Here is a 12,565-nt window from a genome sequence, read left to right as displayed (position 1 = left end):
AAGGCTGGGGCCTACTGGGGGCATGACCAGACTGGGGGGGGGCTTGTTAGTGGTGGATACCCACTGTACACTCTGCATCAGGGATCAGTAGGTAGAGGAAGAGGGAGGAGAAACGGGGCTGGCCATGGTGGGAGGGCTGGGCTAGCACTGGGATTGGGCAGCCAATTGCGGGGGGAGGGGGTCGGGCTGGTGATTAAGGGGAGGATGGCTAGCCAGGCGCAGAGGGGTTGGGTGGCCGCTCTTGGTGGAGGAGGAATGGGGGGGGATTGATCCGAATGGGGGTGTCATGGGGTCAATTGGTCTGGGTGGGTTGGGAGGAGTTTTGATAGGGCACAGGCCCTCACAGTAACTAAGGGGCGGTAGTTGCTGTTTCTGAGGCTGGCTGACAGCAGGAAAGACTGAGTGACAAACCTCTGCTGCTACAGACTTGCACACGCGCAATGGCACCCTCTGCAGCTTGTAGCCAGCATTCATGCAACTTAAGCCCTGTCCCCCTCCCTCTATAAGTAAGAAACTCAGCATGCACTGAGTACATAAGAAAGCAGGTTTGAACTTGCCCAAATAATGGATCTGAAACTCTCCTGTTTGCATGTTCATCTTAGACATGGAATTTTTTTTGGTAGATCACTCCCAATATCTTTCTAGTTGTGACATGCTGAGGCAGCACCATGGCACAGTGGTTAGCACCAGGGACCTGGGTTCGATTCCCGGCTTGGGTCACTGTCTGTGTGGTGATCGCATGTTCTTCCTGTATCTGCGTTGGGTTTCCTCCGGGTCTTCCGGTTTCCTCCCACTGTCCAAAAATGTGCGGGTTAGGTTAGTTGGCCATGCTAAATTGCTCCTTAGTGTTGGGGGATGTCAGGGGGATTAGTAGGGTAAATATGTGGGGTTATGGGGATAAGACTTGGGTTGGATTGTTGTCGGTGCAGACTCGATGGGCCGAATGGCCTCTTTTTGCACTGGTTCTATGATTCTAAAACCAGAACATTTTTCAGCTTGTCGAAGTGAGGTGGACCTGAGCAGCAGATAGTCTCTTGCTAGCTGCTTTCTTCGGCCAAATCTGTTGGCTTTATTGAGTCGAACGAGAGTCTTAATTCAGTGAGAGAGGCAGGAGGCAACGTAGCTTCACGTCACAGCCATGAGCATCTATGCTGTCTTCCAGGGAAATGTTCACTAGCTTGTAATCCATTCAGCATTACTACTCCTTGGGTCCCCCTTGGCATCGCTTAGAAAGGATAGCAGAACTAGAGGGCACAGCCTCAAAATAAGGGGGGGGGGTCGTTTTAGAACGGAGTTGAGGAGGAACTTCTTCACTCAAAGGGTGGTGAGTTTCTGGAATTCTCTGCCCATTGAAGTGGTGAAGGCTAAGAACATAAGAACATAAGAAATAGGAGCAGGAGTAGGCCATCCAGCCCTTCGAGCCTGCCCCGCCATTCAATAAGATCATGGCTGATCTGTCGCTGCTCAGTTCCACTTTCCCGCCCTCTCCCCATAACCCTTAATCCCCTCTCCTATCAAAAACCCATCAACCCGCGTCTTAAAAATATTTAGCGAGGCAGCCTCCACCACTTCAACGGGCAGAGAATTCCAGAGATTCACCACCCTTTGAGTGAAGAAGTTCCTCCTCAACTCCGTTCTAAACCGCCCCCCTTTTATCTTGAGGCTGTGCCCCCTAGTCCTACTGTCTTTTTTGAGTGGGAAGAGTCTTTCCACCTCTATCCTATCCATCCCATTCATCATCTTATACATCTCAATGAGATCTCCCCTCATTCTTCTAAACTCTAACGAGTACAAGCCCAGTTTATTCAGCCTCTCCTCATAGCTCAACCCCCTCAACTCCGGTATCAGCCTAGTAAACCTCCTCTGCACTCCCTCCAAGGCCAAAATATCTTTGCGCAGGTGCGGCGCCCAAAACTGCACACAGTACTCCGTTTTCCAATCATCCGGCACTTCCCCGGAATCCAGCGACGTTTGGAAAATAACCACCAAGGCACCCACTATCACCTCCGCCATTTCTTTCAGAACCCTCGGATGCATTCCATCCGGTCCTGGGGACTTGTCCACAATCAGCCCCTCCAGTCTGTCAAGCACCGCCTCTCTAGTAACAGTAATGTCATTAAGACCCTCCAGTCCTACCACCTTTCCATCGCTAACACCCGGCAAATTATTCACGTCCTCCTCCGTGAAGACAGAAACAAAAAAGTTATTCAATACCTTAGCCATATCCCCATCCCCTACCACTAGGTCCCCTTTCTCATCCTCTAAAGGACCAACATTCACCCTAGCCACTTTGTTGAATATATTTAAGTCATGGGTAGATAGATTTCTGATCGATAAGGGAATTAAGGGTTATGGTGAGAAAGCGAGAAGGTGGAACTGATCCACTTCAGATCAGCCATGATCTTATTGAATGGCGGGGCAGGCTCGAGGGGCTAGATGGCCTACTCCTGCTCCTATTTCTTATGATCTTATGTCATGTATCAACAATGACACCAAATCATCTAGTTCGAGCCTCAGAAACAGAATGTCTTTGTACCTGTCCAATTGGAGGGATGTGGCAAAACTTTTCAGTGGCAAAATGGGTAATCCAATAACGGAAAGGAAAAGAAAAATTTATGATGTGGGCCGATCCCCCAAAACAAAATATGTTGATTCTCTATCCTGACCATTTGATGCGGACAAGGCTTCTCTTTTCCCATCTTCGCCACCTTGTTTTGAAATTGTTCTGCGAACGAAATGAGGAAAATCCATGGATAGATTAGCACTGTGGCACGTCACCACCCTTCCTGTAGCACTTGAGATAGATGTGGCGTCTGAGAAGGTAGAGTATCCACACCAGGAACTGAAGGAATGGCAGGGCAACACAGATGCCCAGGGCGAGGTAGCCCACAGTACGTCCTGGCTTCTCCCCGTAATTGAGTGATCTGTAGATGTACGGCTTTCCCTTGAGGTTGGTGCCCCCAGCACACCAGTAGATGGCGGTGAAGAGGACGTACATCAAGTGATAGGTAAACACATAAACAAAGTGGGCGAGGTGAATGGGAGCTGCCGTCACAAACAGTTCCACCAGGACAAGCGCTATGTTGATCCCGTGCATATTGATGTGAAAGCGGTTAACGTACATCGCCGGAACGTGGACAAAACACCAGAAGGCAACAGTGACATAAAAGGCGAGCACACAGCTAATGTTGTGAAGAACCCACTGTATACAGGTGGTGAAATACAATGCAGGTGGGTAGGATTCTGTCCCTAACTTCCGAGGAGGTGTCTCATCTACAGCTTCTGGATCTGCCCGTAATGAAGAACATACAATGACATTATTAGAAGAACATCCTGAACTACTGGTTAATATCTGCTAAGGTATAGGAATCATATAAACTTTTTCAATTTTGACTACACGTCCCATTAGGACGTATTTAAAAGGGATTAACGACCTGCGTGTAAATAAAGGGAAAATGAGGATGGCTTGTGACCTCCAAAGAGAGATAGGGAGAGAGACTGACGAGGGAAAAGCAGCAGAGAAGGAGACAGAGGCCCAGAGAGAGAGAAAGACGGACAGACAGAAATTAGATTTTGGGGTATTCCATTAAGAGATTATGTGGAGTTGCTGGTGTTGAACTGGGGCGGGCGCAGTAAGAAGTCTCACAACATCAGGTTAAAGTCTAATGGGTTTATTTGGGAGCACGAGCTTTCAGAGCACTGCTTTTACATCGGGTGACAAACAGGGCATACATAGATACAGACTCAATTGCAAGATAATGGTTGGAATGCGAGCCTTAACAGGTTCAGATAATGCAAATGGAGAGAGGGTTAAGCACAGGTTAAAGAGGTATGAATTGTCTCAAGCTAGGGACAGTTAGTAAGATTTTGCAAGGCGGGGTCAAATGGTGGCAGTTACAGATTGTGTGACATGAACCCAAAATCCCGGTTGAGGCTGTCCTCATGGGTGCAGTTCATGTCACACTATCTGTAACCCATACCGTTTGGTCCGGGCTTGCAAAATCTTACTAACTGGCCTGGCTTGAGACAATTCAAAGCCCGTGCTAACAAATCAACCTGTTTGACTTTAACTTGGTGTCCTGAGGCTTCTTACTGTGCCCAATTAAGAGAAATGGACAAAAGATCAGAGAGAGAAAGAAAGACCCAGAGAGCGCGAGAAAGCGACAGACAAAAATTTGGTGCTCCATTAATATTCTGTTAATTATTTCATTTCTTAAACACAGTGGTGCCTCACTGCTGCCTCACACTGCCGGAGACTCGGGTTCAAATCTGGCCTCCGGTCACTGTCAGTGTGGAGTCTGCACGTTCTCCCCGTGCCTGCGTGGGTTTTCTCTGGGCGCTCCGGTTTCCTCCCACAGTCCGAAAGATGTGCGGGTTCGGTTGATTGACCGTGCTAAATTGACTCTAGTATTAGGGGGATTAACAGGATAGATGTGTGGGGTTACGGGAATAAGGCCTGGGTGGGATTGTGGTTGGTGCAGACTCGATGGGCCAAATGGCCTCCTTCTATATTGTAGGGATTCTATGATCAGCGATGGTTTTCAAGGTGAGAGCAGTAACATTGACGAAGACAAATTTATATCATGTTAAACTTTGCTCTGTAAAGAGCAGTTTGTTTGCTCAAAATATTTACTTGCAGGAACCGATAAGCCTCACTATTTCCGGCGGTATAATCTGACCATTATCTGGAGGAATGACTGGAAAGGACGTGAGGTAGTGAAACATAATGGAGGATGGCAATCTGGGTGGGATTGTACTGCTCATTGGTCAGGCTAATTGGTGTTCATAATTGGTCAATTCATCTTCATATTCTTGCTGCTGATTGGTTAACTGTAGAACGGGCAGTAGTGCTTTTCTTGAGTAAGAGTAGGCAGACGTCTCTCTCGAGAAGGCTGGTGGACGGTCTGGTGTCGATGGACCCCCATTGTCTATCTGACAAGCCTTGTATACATTGGATGGATCAGATATGTTTGAACTATTGGATGTAGTGATTCTTAAGCTAAGCATGCTTGACAATGGCTGACTTGTCCCTTTCGCTGAGTTTGAAGAAGATTTGACGTTCTACGAGTCCAGTGTGTAGGCTGCAGCCTGTATGTCCAATGTAGACAAGGCTGAAATTGCACGGTATGCCATCTTGGGTGCCACAGTGGTTAGCCTTACAGCGCCAGGGACCTGGGTTTGATTCCCAGCTTGGGTGATTGTGAGGAGTCTAATGTTCTCTCCATGCCTGCATGTGTGTACTCCCATGGTCTGAAAGACATGCTGGTTAGGGGCATTGGCCATGCTAAATTCTCCCTCAGTGTACCTGAACAGGTGCCGGAGTGTGGCAACTAGGGGATTTTCACAGTAACTTCATTGCAGTGTTAATGTAAGCCTGCTTGTGACACTAAGAAATAAACTTAAAAAAAACTTAAACAATACCTAAGACCATCCATTATAGATGGATTCTTGCCTTTGTGGAAATGAACAATGGAGTGAATGTAATCAATTTTGGCCTTGGATATGGTGTTTCTCGATTTTCAGAAGGCGTTTGATAAGGTGCCGTACAGAAGGTTGCTTCAGAAGGTTAGGGGGCATGGAGTTGGGGTAAGGTGTTAGCGTGGATAGAGGATTGGTTATCTAATAGGAGGCAGAGAGTTGGTATCAATGGGTGCTATTCTGATTGGCGGTTGGTAACTAGTGGGGTGCTGCAGGGATCGGTGCTGGGGCCTCAACTATTTACCATTTATATAGATGATCTGGAGGAGGGGGCTGAGTGTAGGATGTCGAAATTTGCTGATGACACAAAGATGAGTGGAAAAGCAAATTGTGCGGAGGGTGTAGAAAGTCTGCAGAGGGATCTAGATAGGCTGAGCGAGTGGGCGAGGACCTGGCAGATGGAGTACAATGTTAGCAAGTGTGAGGTTATCCACTTTGGCAGGAATAATAGTAAGAGGGATTACTATTTAAAGGGCGAAAAGCTGCAGCATGCTACGGTGCAGAGGGACCTGGGGGTCCTTGTGTATGAGTCACAAAAACCCAGTCTGCAGGTGCAGCAGGTGATCAGGAAGGCTAATGGGATGCTGGCCTTTATAGCGAGGGGGATAGAATATAAAAGCAGGGAGGTCTTGCTGCAACTGTACAGGGCACTGGTGAGACCGCAGCTGGAGTACTGTGTGCAGTTTTGGTCACCACACTTGTGCAAGGATATTTTGGCCTTGGAGGGAGTGCAGAGGAGGTTCACTAGGCTGATACCAGAGATGAGGGGGTTGGACTATGAAGACAGACTAAGTAGACTGGGTCTGTACTCGTTGGAGTTTAGAAGGATGAGGGGGGATCTTATCGAGACGTATAAGGTAATGAAGGAGATGGATAGGGTAGAGGTAGAGAGATTCTTCCCGCTCAGAAAGGACAGCAGGACTAGAGGGCACAGCCTCAAGATAAGGGGGGGGGGGGTGCAGTTTAGAACGGAGTTGAGGAGAAACTTCTTCACTCAAAGGGTGGTGAATCTCTGGAATTCTCTGCCCGTTGAAGTGGTGGAGGCTACCTCACTAAATATATTTAAGACACGGGTTTTTGGTAGGCTAGGGAATTAAGGGTTATGGGGAGAAAGCGGGAAAGTGGAACTGATCCACTTCAGATCAGCCATGATCTTATTGAATGGCGGGGCAGGCTCGAAGGGCTAGATGGCCTATTCCTGCTCCTACTTCTTATGTTCTTATGGATAGGCATATGGATAACATTGGAATAGTTTAGGTTAGAGGGTCATTAGATTAGTTCCACTGGTCGGCGCAACATCGAGGGCTGAAGGGCCTGTACTGCGTTGTAATGTTCTATGTTCTATACCAGGAAATGCCTTAAATGATATAGTTTGAATAGACTGAAGAGGAAATTAGGTGTGTTTCCGGAGAGAAGTGTGTATGGTGAAAAGGCGAGGATTGACCTGTGTAGAGGGAACACTGCAACATTTGGAGGTGTGGAATGGATTACATTTTGGTTTGAAGTACTTTCTAGATGAACAGTTATTGAAGGCAAAGTGTTGGATACTTTGGACCAAGTAAGAATGGAATCAAACAGGCGGAGTAAAAGAGAAAATGTATGATAATAACTAATAAAACCTGTATCAAAACTAGCTTCAAAATTTACACAGGAATGTTGTGGTAGTAATGTAGGAAAACTGTCAACATTTGCCATTGTTACACTTCTATAGCTGACAGAAACTTCTAGAGTCTTCACATGCGCAGTTAAATGTAGAAATCAAGAATTTGCTTTCAGTTGTTTGACACTTTTCCATTGTAGAGTGCCACAAGCTGCAATGTATTAGAAATTGCTGAACTGATTAACAACATACCCTTTCACACCGTTAATTTCTCTGTAAACAATATCTTTGATAAAGTCATTTTTCATTGAATGAAATGATTTTAATGGCATATTAAGCTGATTAATACCCATGAACAGTGATTCTGACCCTAAGAAAGTAATTTAGTTAGGGGAATGCCAATTTTTTTCATTGTGATTTAAAAAAAAAATCACTTCTCAAAAATATTGTTTTTTATATGGGTTTATTATATTTCAGCTTCTATCTTAATTCCATGTGTGCATTCCAATTGTTTATTTATAATTGTAATTAAAAATGGAATATTTGCGTGCATTTCACTCCCTGGTTAACTGTCTATGAGCATACTTCAATGCGATTGGATCTCCTCGACTTGGCGTCAGATTCAGACAGGAAAGAGGGAATCTAATCACTTTGTGGGCAAGCTTTCCTCAAGGCAAGCACCATTGCTTCGCCACTCACCATGATTATGTTTTCTATGTTTCTATGCTTTTACATTTCCAAGACGTTTGTGTCAATGTCTTACCTGGACTGCAACTTGGAATCGCCTCCAAAGTGACTGCCTCGATATTTTGTTCTGACTTCCTCCGTCCAAGTACCATGGAGACTGCCAAATTCACGAACGCCAAGGTGAAGTAAATAGTTAGGATGGCATAGCTTTGATGTGTCAGGAAGATGAGCCACTTAGGGTTGTTAATCTTATGTATACTGGCAATGCACCAGTACAAGGGATATGCTGCGGTGATGAGCCGATAAAGGAACAGTGCAAATGGGTGGATCCTCCACTGAAAGAGAAACATTCAGTTAACACAAACCAAGAGCTTCCCTCAGAAGTTGAGCTTGTCTCTATCTGGCTGATAGTTACCACCAAATAATGGAAAGAGAGATGGTCAGGGCATTTAGTGGAAATCCTCCCCCACACACAAACAACCATATTTTTTCTCTGCTCCCCCATCCCCCTGCACAAACTAAAATTACCCCCATAATTTTTATTTCAATTTTCCTTCTTCTCCTGAAAGTGCTGACTCACAATGGGGTACAGCACTATTACAGTACATTGCCAAAGTTGGATTTCTTGTATTAGCTTAGACAGTAAGTGTAAGTTATTTTAACATATGGCTGTGAAGGATAGGGGAGGCAATGGCTTAGTGTTATTATCACTCCTGGAGTACTGTGTGCAGTTTTGGGCGCCGCACCTGCGCAAGGATATTTTGGCCTTGGAGGGAGTGCAGAGGAGGTTTACTAGGCTGATACCGGAGTTGAGGGGATTGAGCTATGAGGAGAGGCTGAATAAACTGGGCTTGTACTCGTTAGAGTTTAGAAGAATGAGGGGAGATCTCATTGAGACGTATAAGATGATGAATGGGATGGATAGGATAGAGGTGGAGAGACTCTTCCCGCTCAAAAAAGACAGTAGGACTAGGGGGCACAGCCTCAAGATAAAGGGGAGGTGGTTTAGAACGGAGTTGAGGAGGAACTTCTTCACTCAAAGGGTGGTGAATCTCTGGAATTCTCTGCCCGTTGAAGTGGTGGAGGCTGCCTCGCTAAATATTTTTAAGAAGCGGGTTGATGGGTTTTTGATAAGAGAGGGGATTAAGGGTTATGGGGAGAGGGCGGGAAAGTGGAACTGAGCCACGACAGATCAGCCATGATCTTATTGAATGGCGGGGCAGGCTCGAAGGGCTAGATGGCCTACTCCTGCTCCTATTTCTTATGTTCTTATGTAAACTCAGCTAATGTTCTGGGGACCCTGGTTTGAATTCCGCCATGGCAGATGGTGGAATTTGAATTCAGTAAGGAAAAATCTGGAGTTAAGAATCTACAAATGACCATGAAACCATTGTCGATTGTCAGAAAAACCCATCTGGTTCACTAATGTCCTTTCGAGAAGGAAATCTGCCGTCCTTACCTGGTCTGGCCTACATGTGACTCCAGAGCACCACAATGTGGTTGACTCTCAACTGTTGTTCAAGGAAAACTAGGAATGGATAATAAGTGCTGGCCAGCCAGTGATGTCTGTGTTCCATGAATAAATTAAAAAAATACATCACAGAAACATACCATTTTGCTCAGCCAGTCTAAGTTGGGTATTTATACCTAAATCAAGCTTCTAAATCGATCATACATAGAACATAGAACATAGAACATTACAGCGCAGAACAGGCCCTTCAGCCCACGATGTTGCACCGACCAGTTAAAAAACAATGACCCTCTAACCTAAACCAATCCCTTTCCATCCATAAACCTATCCACGGATTTCTTAAATGCCCCCAAACTAGGCGCATCCACAATTGCAGCAGGCAGGGCATTCCAATCCCTCACCATCCTCTGGGTAAAGAACCTACCCCTGACATCCATCCTATAACTACCACCCCTTAATTTAAAGCTATGCCCCCTCGTGCTAGCTTTCTCCATCCGAGGAAAAAGGCTATCACTGTCCACCCTATCCAAACCTCTGATCATCTTATATGTTTCAATAAGGTCCCCTTGCAGCCGCCTTCTTTCTAATGAAAACAACCTCAAATCCCTCAGTGTCTCCTCATAGGACCTCCCCTCCATACCAGGCAACATCCTGGTAAACCTCCTCTGCACCCTCTCCAAAGCCTCCACATCCTTCCTATAATGTGGGGACCAGAACTGCACACAATACTCCAAGTGCGGACGCACCAGAGTTTTGTACAGTTGCAACATGACGCTGCGGCTCTTAAATTCAATCCCCCTACCAATAAACGCCAAGACACCGTATGCCTTCCTAACAACCCTATCTACTTGATTCCCAACTTTCAGGGATCTATGTACACATACACCTAATACACATAATAACTCTATTCTCCCTCATGTGCCTGTATAACTTCCTCTTAAATGAATCTATATCATTTGCTTCAACCAATCTCTGCAGTAGTGAGTTTCACATTTTCAACACCCCTTTGGGTAAAGACTCTGAATTTCCTAGGACTGGATGGTCCCACTGGCGGGAATGGCCGGAAAATCCTAGCCTATTCTTTCCCTGATCCCTCCCATGTTCTCTACTCTGTAGATTCTTGAGATGGGTTGTGTCAGCGAGCATTGATACGGCAAATATCACTCCCAAGAACATTCCTCCTTCAACAAGACAACCTGTATTCGTTGAATACAAGCGCACCAATCCCCTGAATTGGCAATCGGTTCTGTTGACCTCATTTATAACTTTACCAATTGCTGACAATGATCTGACTTTTTGAACGTTTGCTAGGGTTAGAGGTGCAGTCAGCGCGACAGGGCTTTGAAGAAGTGTTCATGACCTTTTCCCCTGGTGTGAGGTCATTGAACTTCTTGTGATGGTACATCCAAGGCCTTGTGGCTTTAATCCTGGCAAAAATCTTCAAGGTTATCTGTTGTCTTGCCTTTTGACTATGAATTGTGGCCCCCTCCAGATTTCTCTTTTCACCTCATTCACTAAGACCTCCAGTGTCACGTCTGCAAGCCTTGGAACCCGCTCATTCCCATGTTGGGCCTTTCTCCCCCGCTTGCACTCAGATTCACTTTCTACATAGCTGCCAACCTCTGCTGCGGCCACAATGTATCTCTCCTTTAAGAGTCCCGGACTGGTTTTTACACAGTGCAGGCTAACTTTAAGTTGCGTGAACAAGTTATGATATTTGTCTCCCCTCCCCCCCACTGCCCATCCCAGCCCACCATTCCCATCTTACTGATGTGAGCAACCAGTGGACAGTGCAGTTTGCACTGGCTGGTCACAGTAATTACTCAACTGAGAGGTGAGCTCACTGTTAGTGCGCTTCACTGAATGGGCAAACGTTAATCGTAAATTGTGATCATCATGCCTGACTTTCACCAATTTTTACAGATGTGCTACAGAAAGCATCCTCTCTGGTTGTATCATGGCTTGGTTTGGCTCCTGCTCTGCCCAAAACCTTACAAAAGGTCGTGAATGTAGCCCAATCCATCACGCAAACCAGCCTCCCATCCATTGACTGTGTCTACACTTCCCGCTGCCTTGGAAAAGCAACCAGCATAATCAAGGTCTCCATGGACCTCGGACATTCTCTCTTCCACCTTCTTCCGTTGGGAAAAAGATACAAAAGTCTGAGGTCATGTACCAATCGAGTTAAGAACAGCTTCTCCCCTGCTACCGTCAGACTTTTGAATAGGCCTGTCTTATATTAAGCTGATCTTTGTCTACACCCTAGCTATGACTGTAACACTACATCCTGCATCCTCTGCTTTTCTTCTCCTCTATGTATTCTATGAATGATATGCTTTGTCTGTATTAGCATGCAAGAAACAATCCTTCTCATTGTATGCCAATACATGTGACAATGATAAATTAAATCAAACATGAAATATAACTTCTGTCCTACTTGCGGTCGAATAATTAATTGTGGTTTTTTGGTCTTTGGCGAACACTTGTCCAGAGTGAGCTCCTCCTTAAAGTTCTTGATCCAAGAGAGTCCCATTTTCGTTGTATACACTTCAACACTCTCGCTCTGCCCTTTAGTTATGGAGTGGTATTCGGTTCTGGCAGTTAGAACTTGTAAAGAATCGTCCTACTATCATTCCAGGAAGTTACATAGCTCTTTTCTCCCTCCCCCTCTTGGCCATCTCCAACCTTCTCAGCAAAAAGGTAACACAGCTTTCAGTTTCAAGATGAGTAGCAAAGAAGCCATGAGTCTGAAACAGCAGAAACCTGTCCGAGTTGCGTATTGGGTACTGTTGGAACCTCACTAAACAAGTTTCTTTCTCCTGTCTCATATTACTGATCTCAGGATCTGATGTCAATATTGTCTGATTGTACAAACGAGAACACCTTATTTCCCTCCCATCTCTTCGCCCCCACAATCCAACCACCAGTTAATATAAAGAAACATCATCAGGTTAGAGCTTTGGGCTGCAATGTCAAATTGTGTGCCAGTATGAGATAACCTTACAGGAAAACTAACCCCAGTACAGCACTTGACTGCTTATGACGCAGAATGGAGTTGATGCTGCCAGAATATCGTGTTACAAACATTCAAATTAGAAGCAGAAATAGGCCATGCTGCCCCTTGAGTCCTGCTCCACCATTCAATAAGATTATGGCTGATCTGATTGTAACCTCAACTCCAAATTTTTGCTGACCCCCGGTCACCTTACACCCCCTTGTTAATCAAGAATCTATCTAGCTCAGCCGTACAAATATTCAGAAGCTCTGCTTCCACTGCCTTTTGAGGAAGAGAGTTCCAGACATGCACCATCCCGTGAGAGAAATATTCC

At 45.7% G+C, this 12,565-nt stretch overlaps 1 protein-coding gene across 1 annotated transcript; it reads right to left on the bottom strand.

Annotated features, from left to right (window-relative positions):
- Window positions 1–2,410: 2,410 nt before the first annotated feature.
- On the bottom strand, window positions 2,411–11,817 carry LOC145341326 (uncharacterized). The gene is made up of 3 exons (XM_080186239.1): window positions 11,674–11,817; window positions 7,842–8,100; window positions 2,411–3,288 (listed from the first exon to the last, which is right to left on the bottom strand). Exons 1-3 carry the CDS (start codon window positions 11,767–11,769, stop codon window positions 2,759–2,761), a joined length of 885 nt encoding a protein of 294 aa, XP_080042365.1. The 5' UTR covers window positions 11,770–11,817; the 3' UTR covers window positions 2,411–2,758.
- Between the last annotated feature and the right edge of the window lie 748 nt (window positions 11,818–12,565).

Source organism: Carcharhinus amblyrhynchos, chromosome 3 (genome assembly GCF_965287045.1).
Source record: "Carcharhinus amblyrhynchos chromosome 3, sCarAmb.v2.hapA, whole genome shotgun sequence".
Classification (NCBI taxonomy): Eukaryota; Metazoa; Chordata; class Chondrichthyes; order Carcharhiniformes; family Carcharhinidae; genus Carcharhinus; species Carcharhinus amblyrhynchos.
The sequence above is the reverse complement of the archived record's forward strand: the minus strand, read 5'-3'. Positions and strand labels throughout refer to the sequence as shown.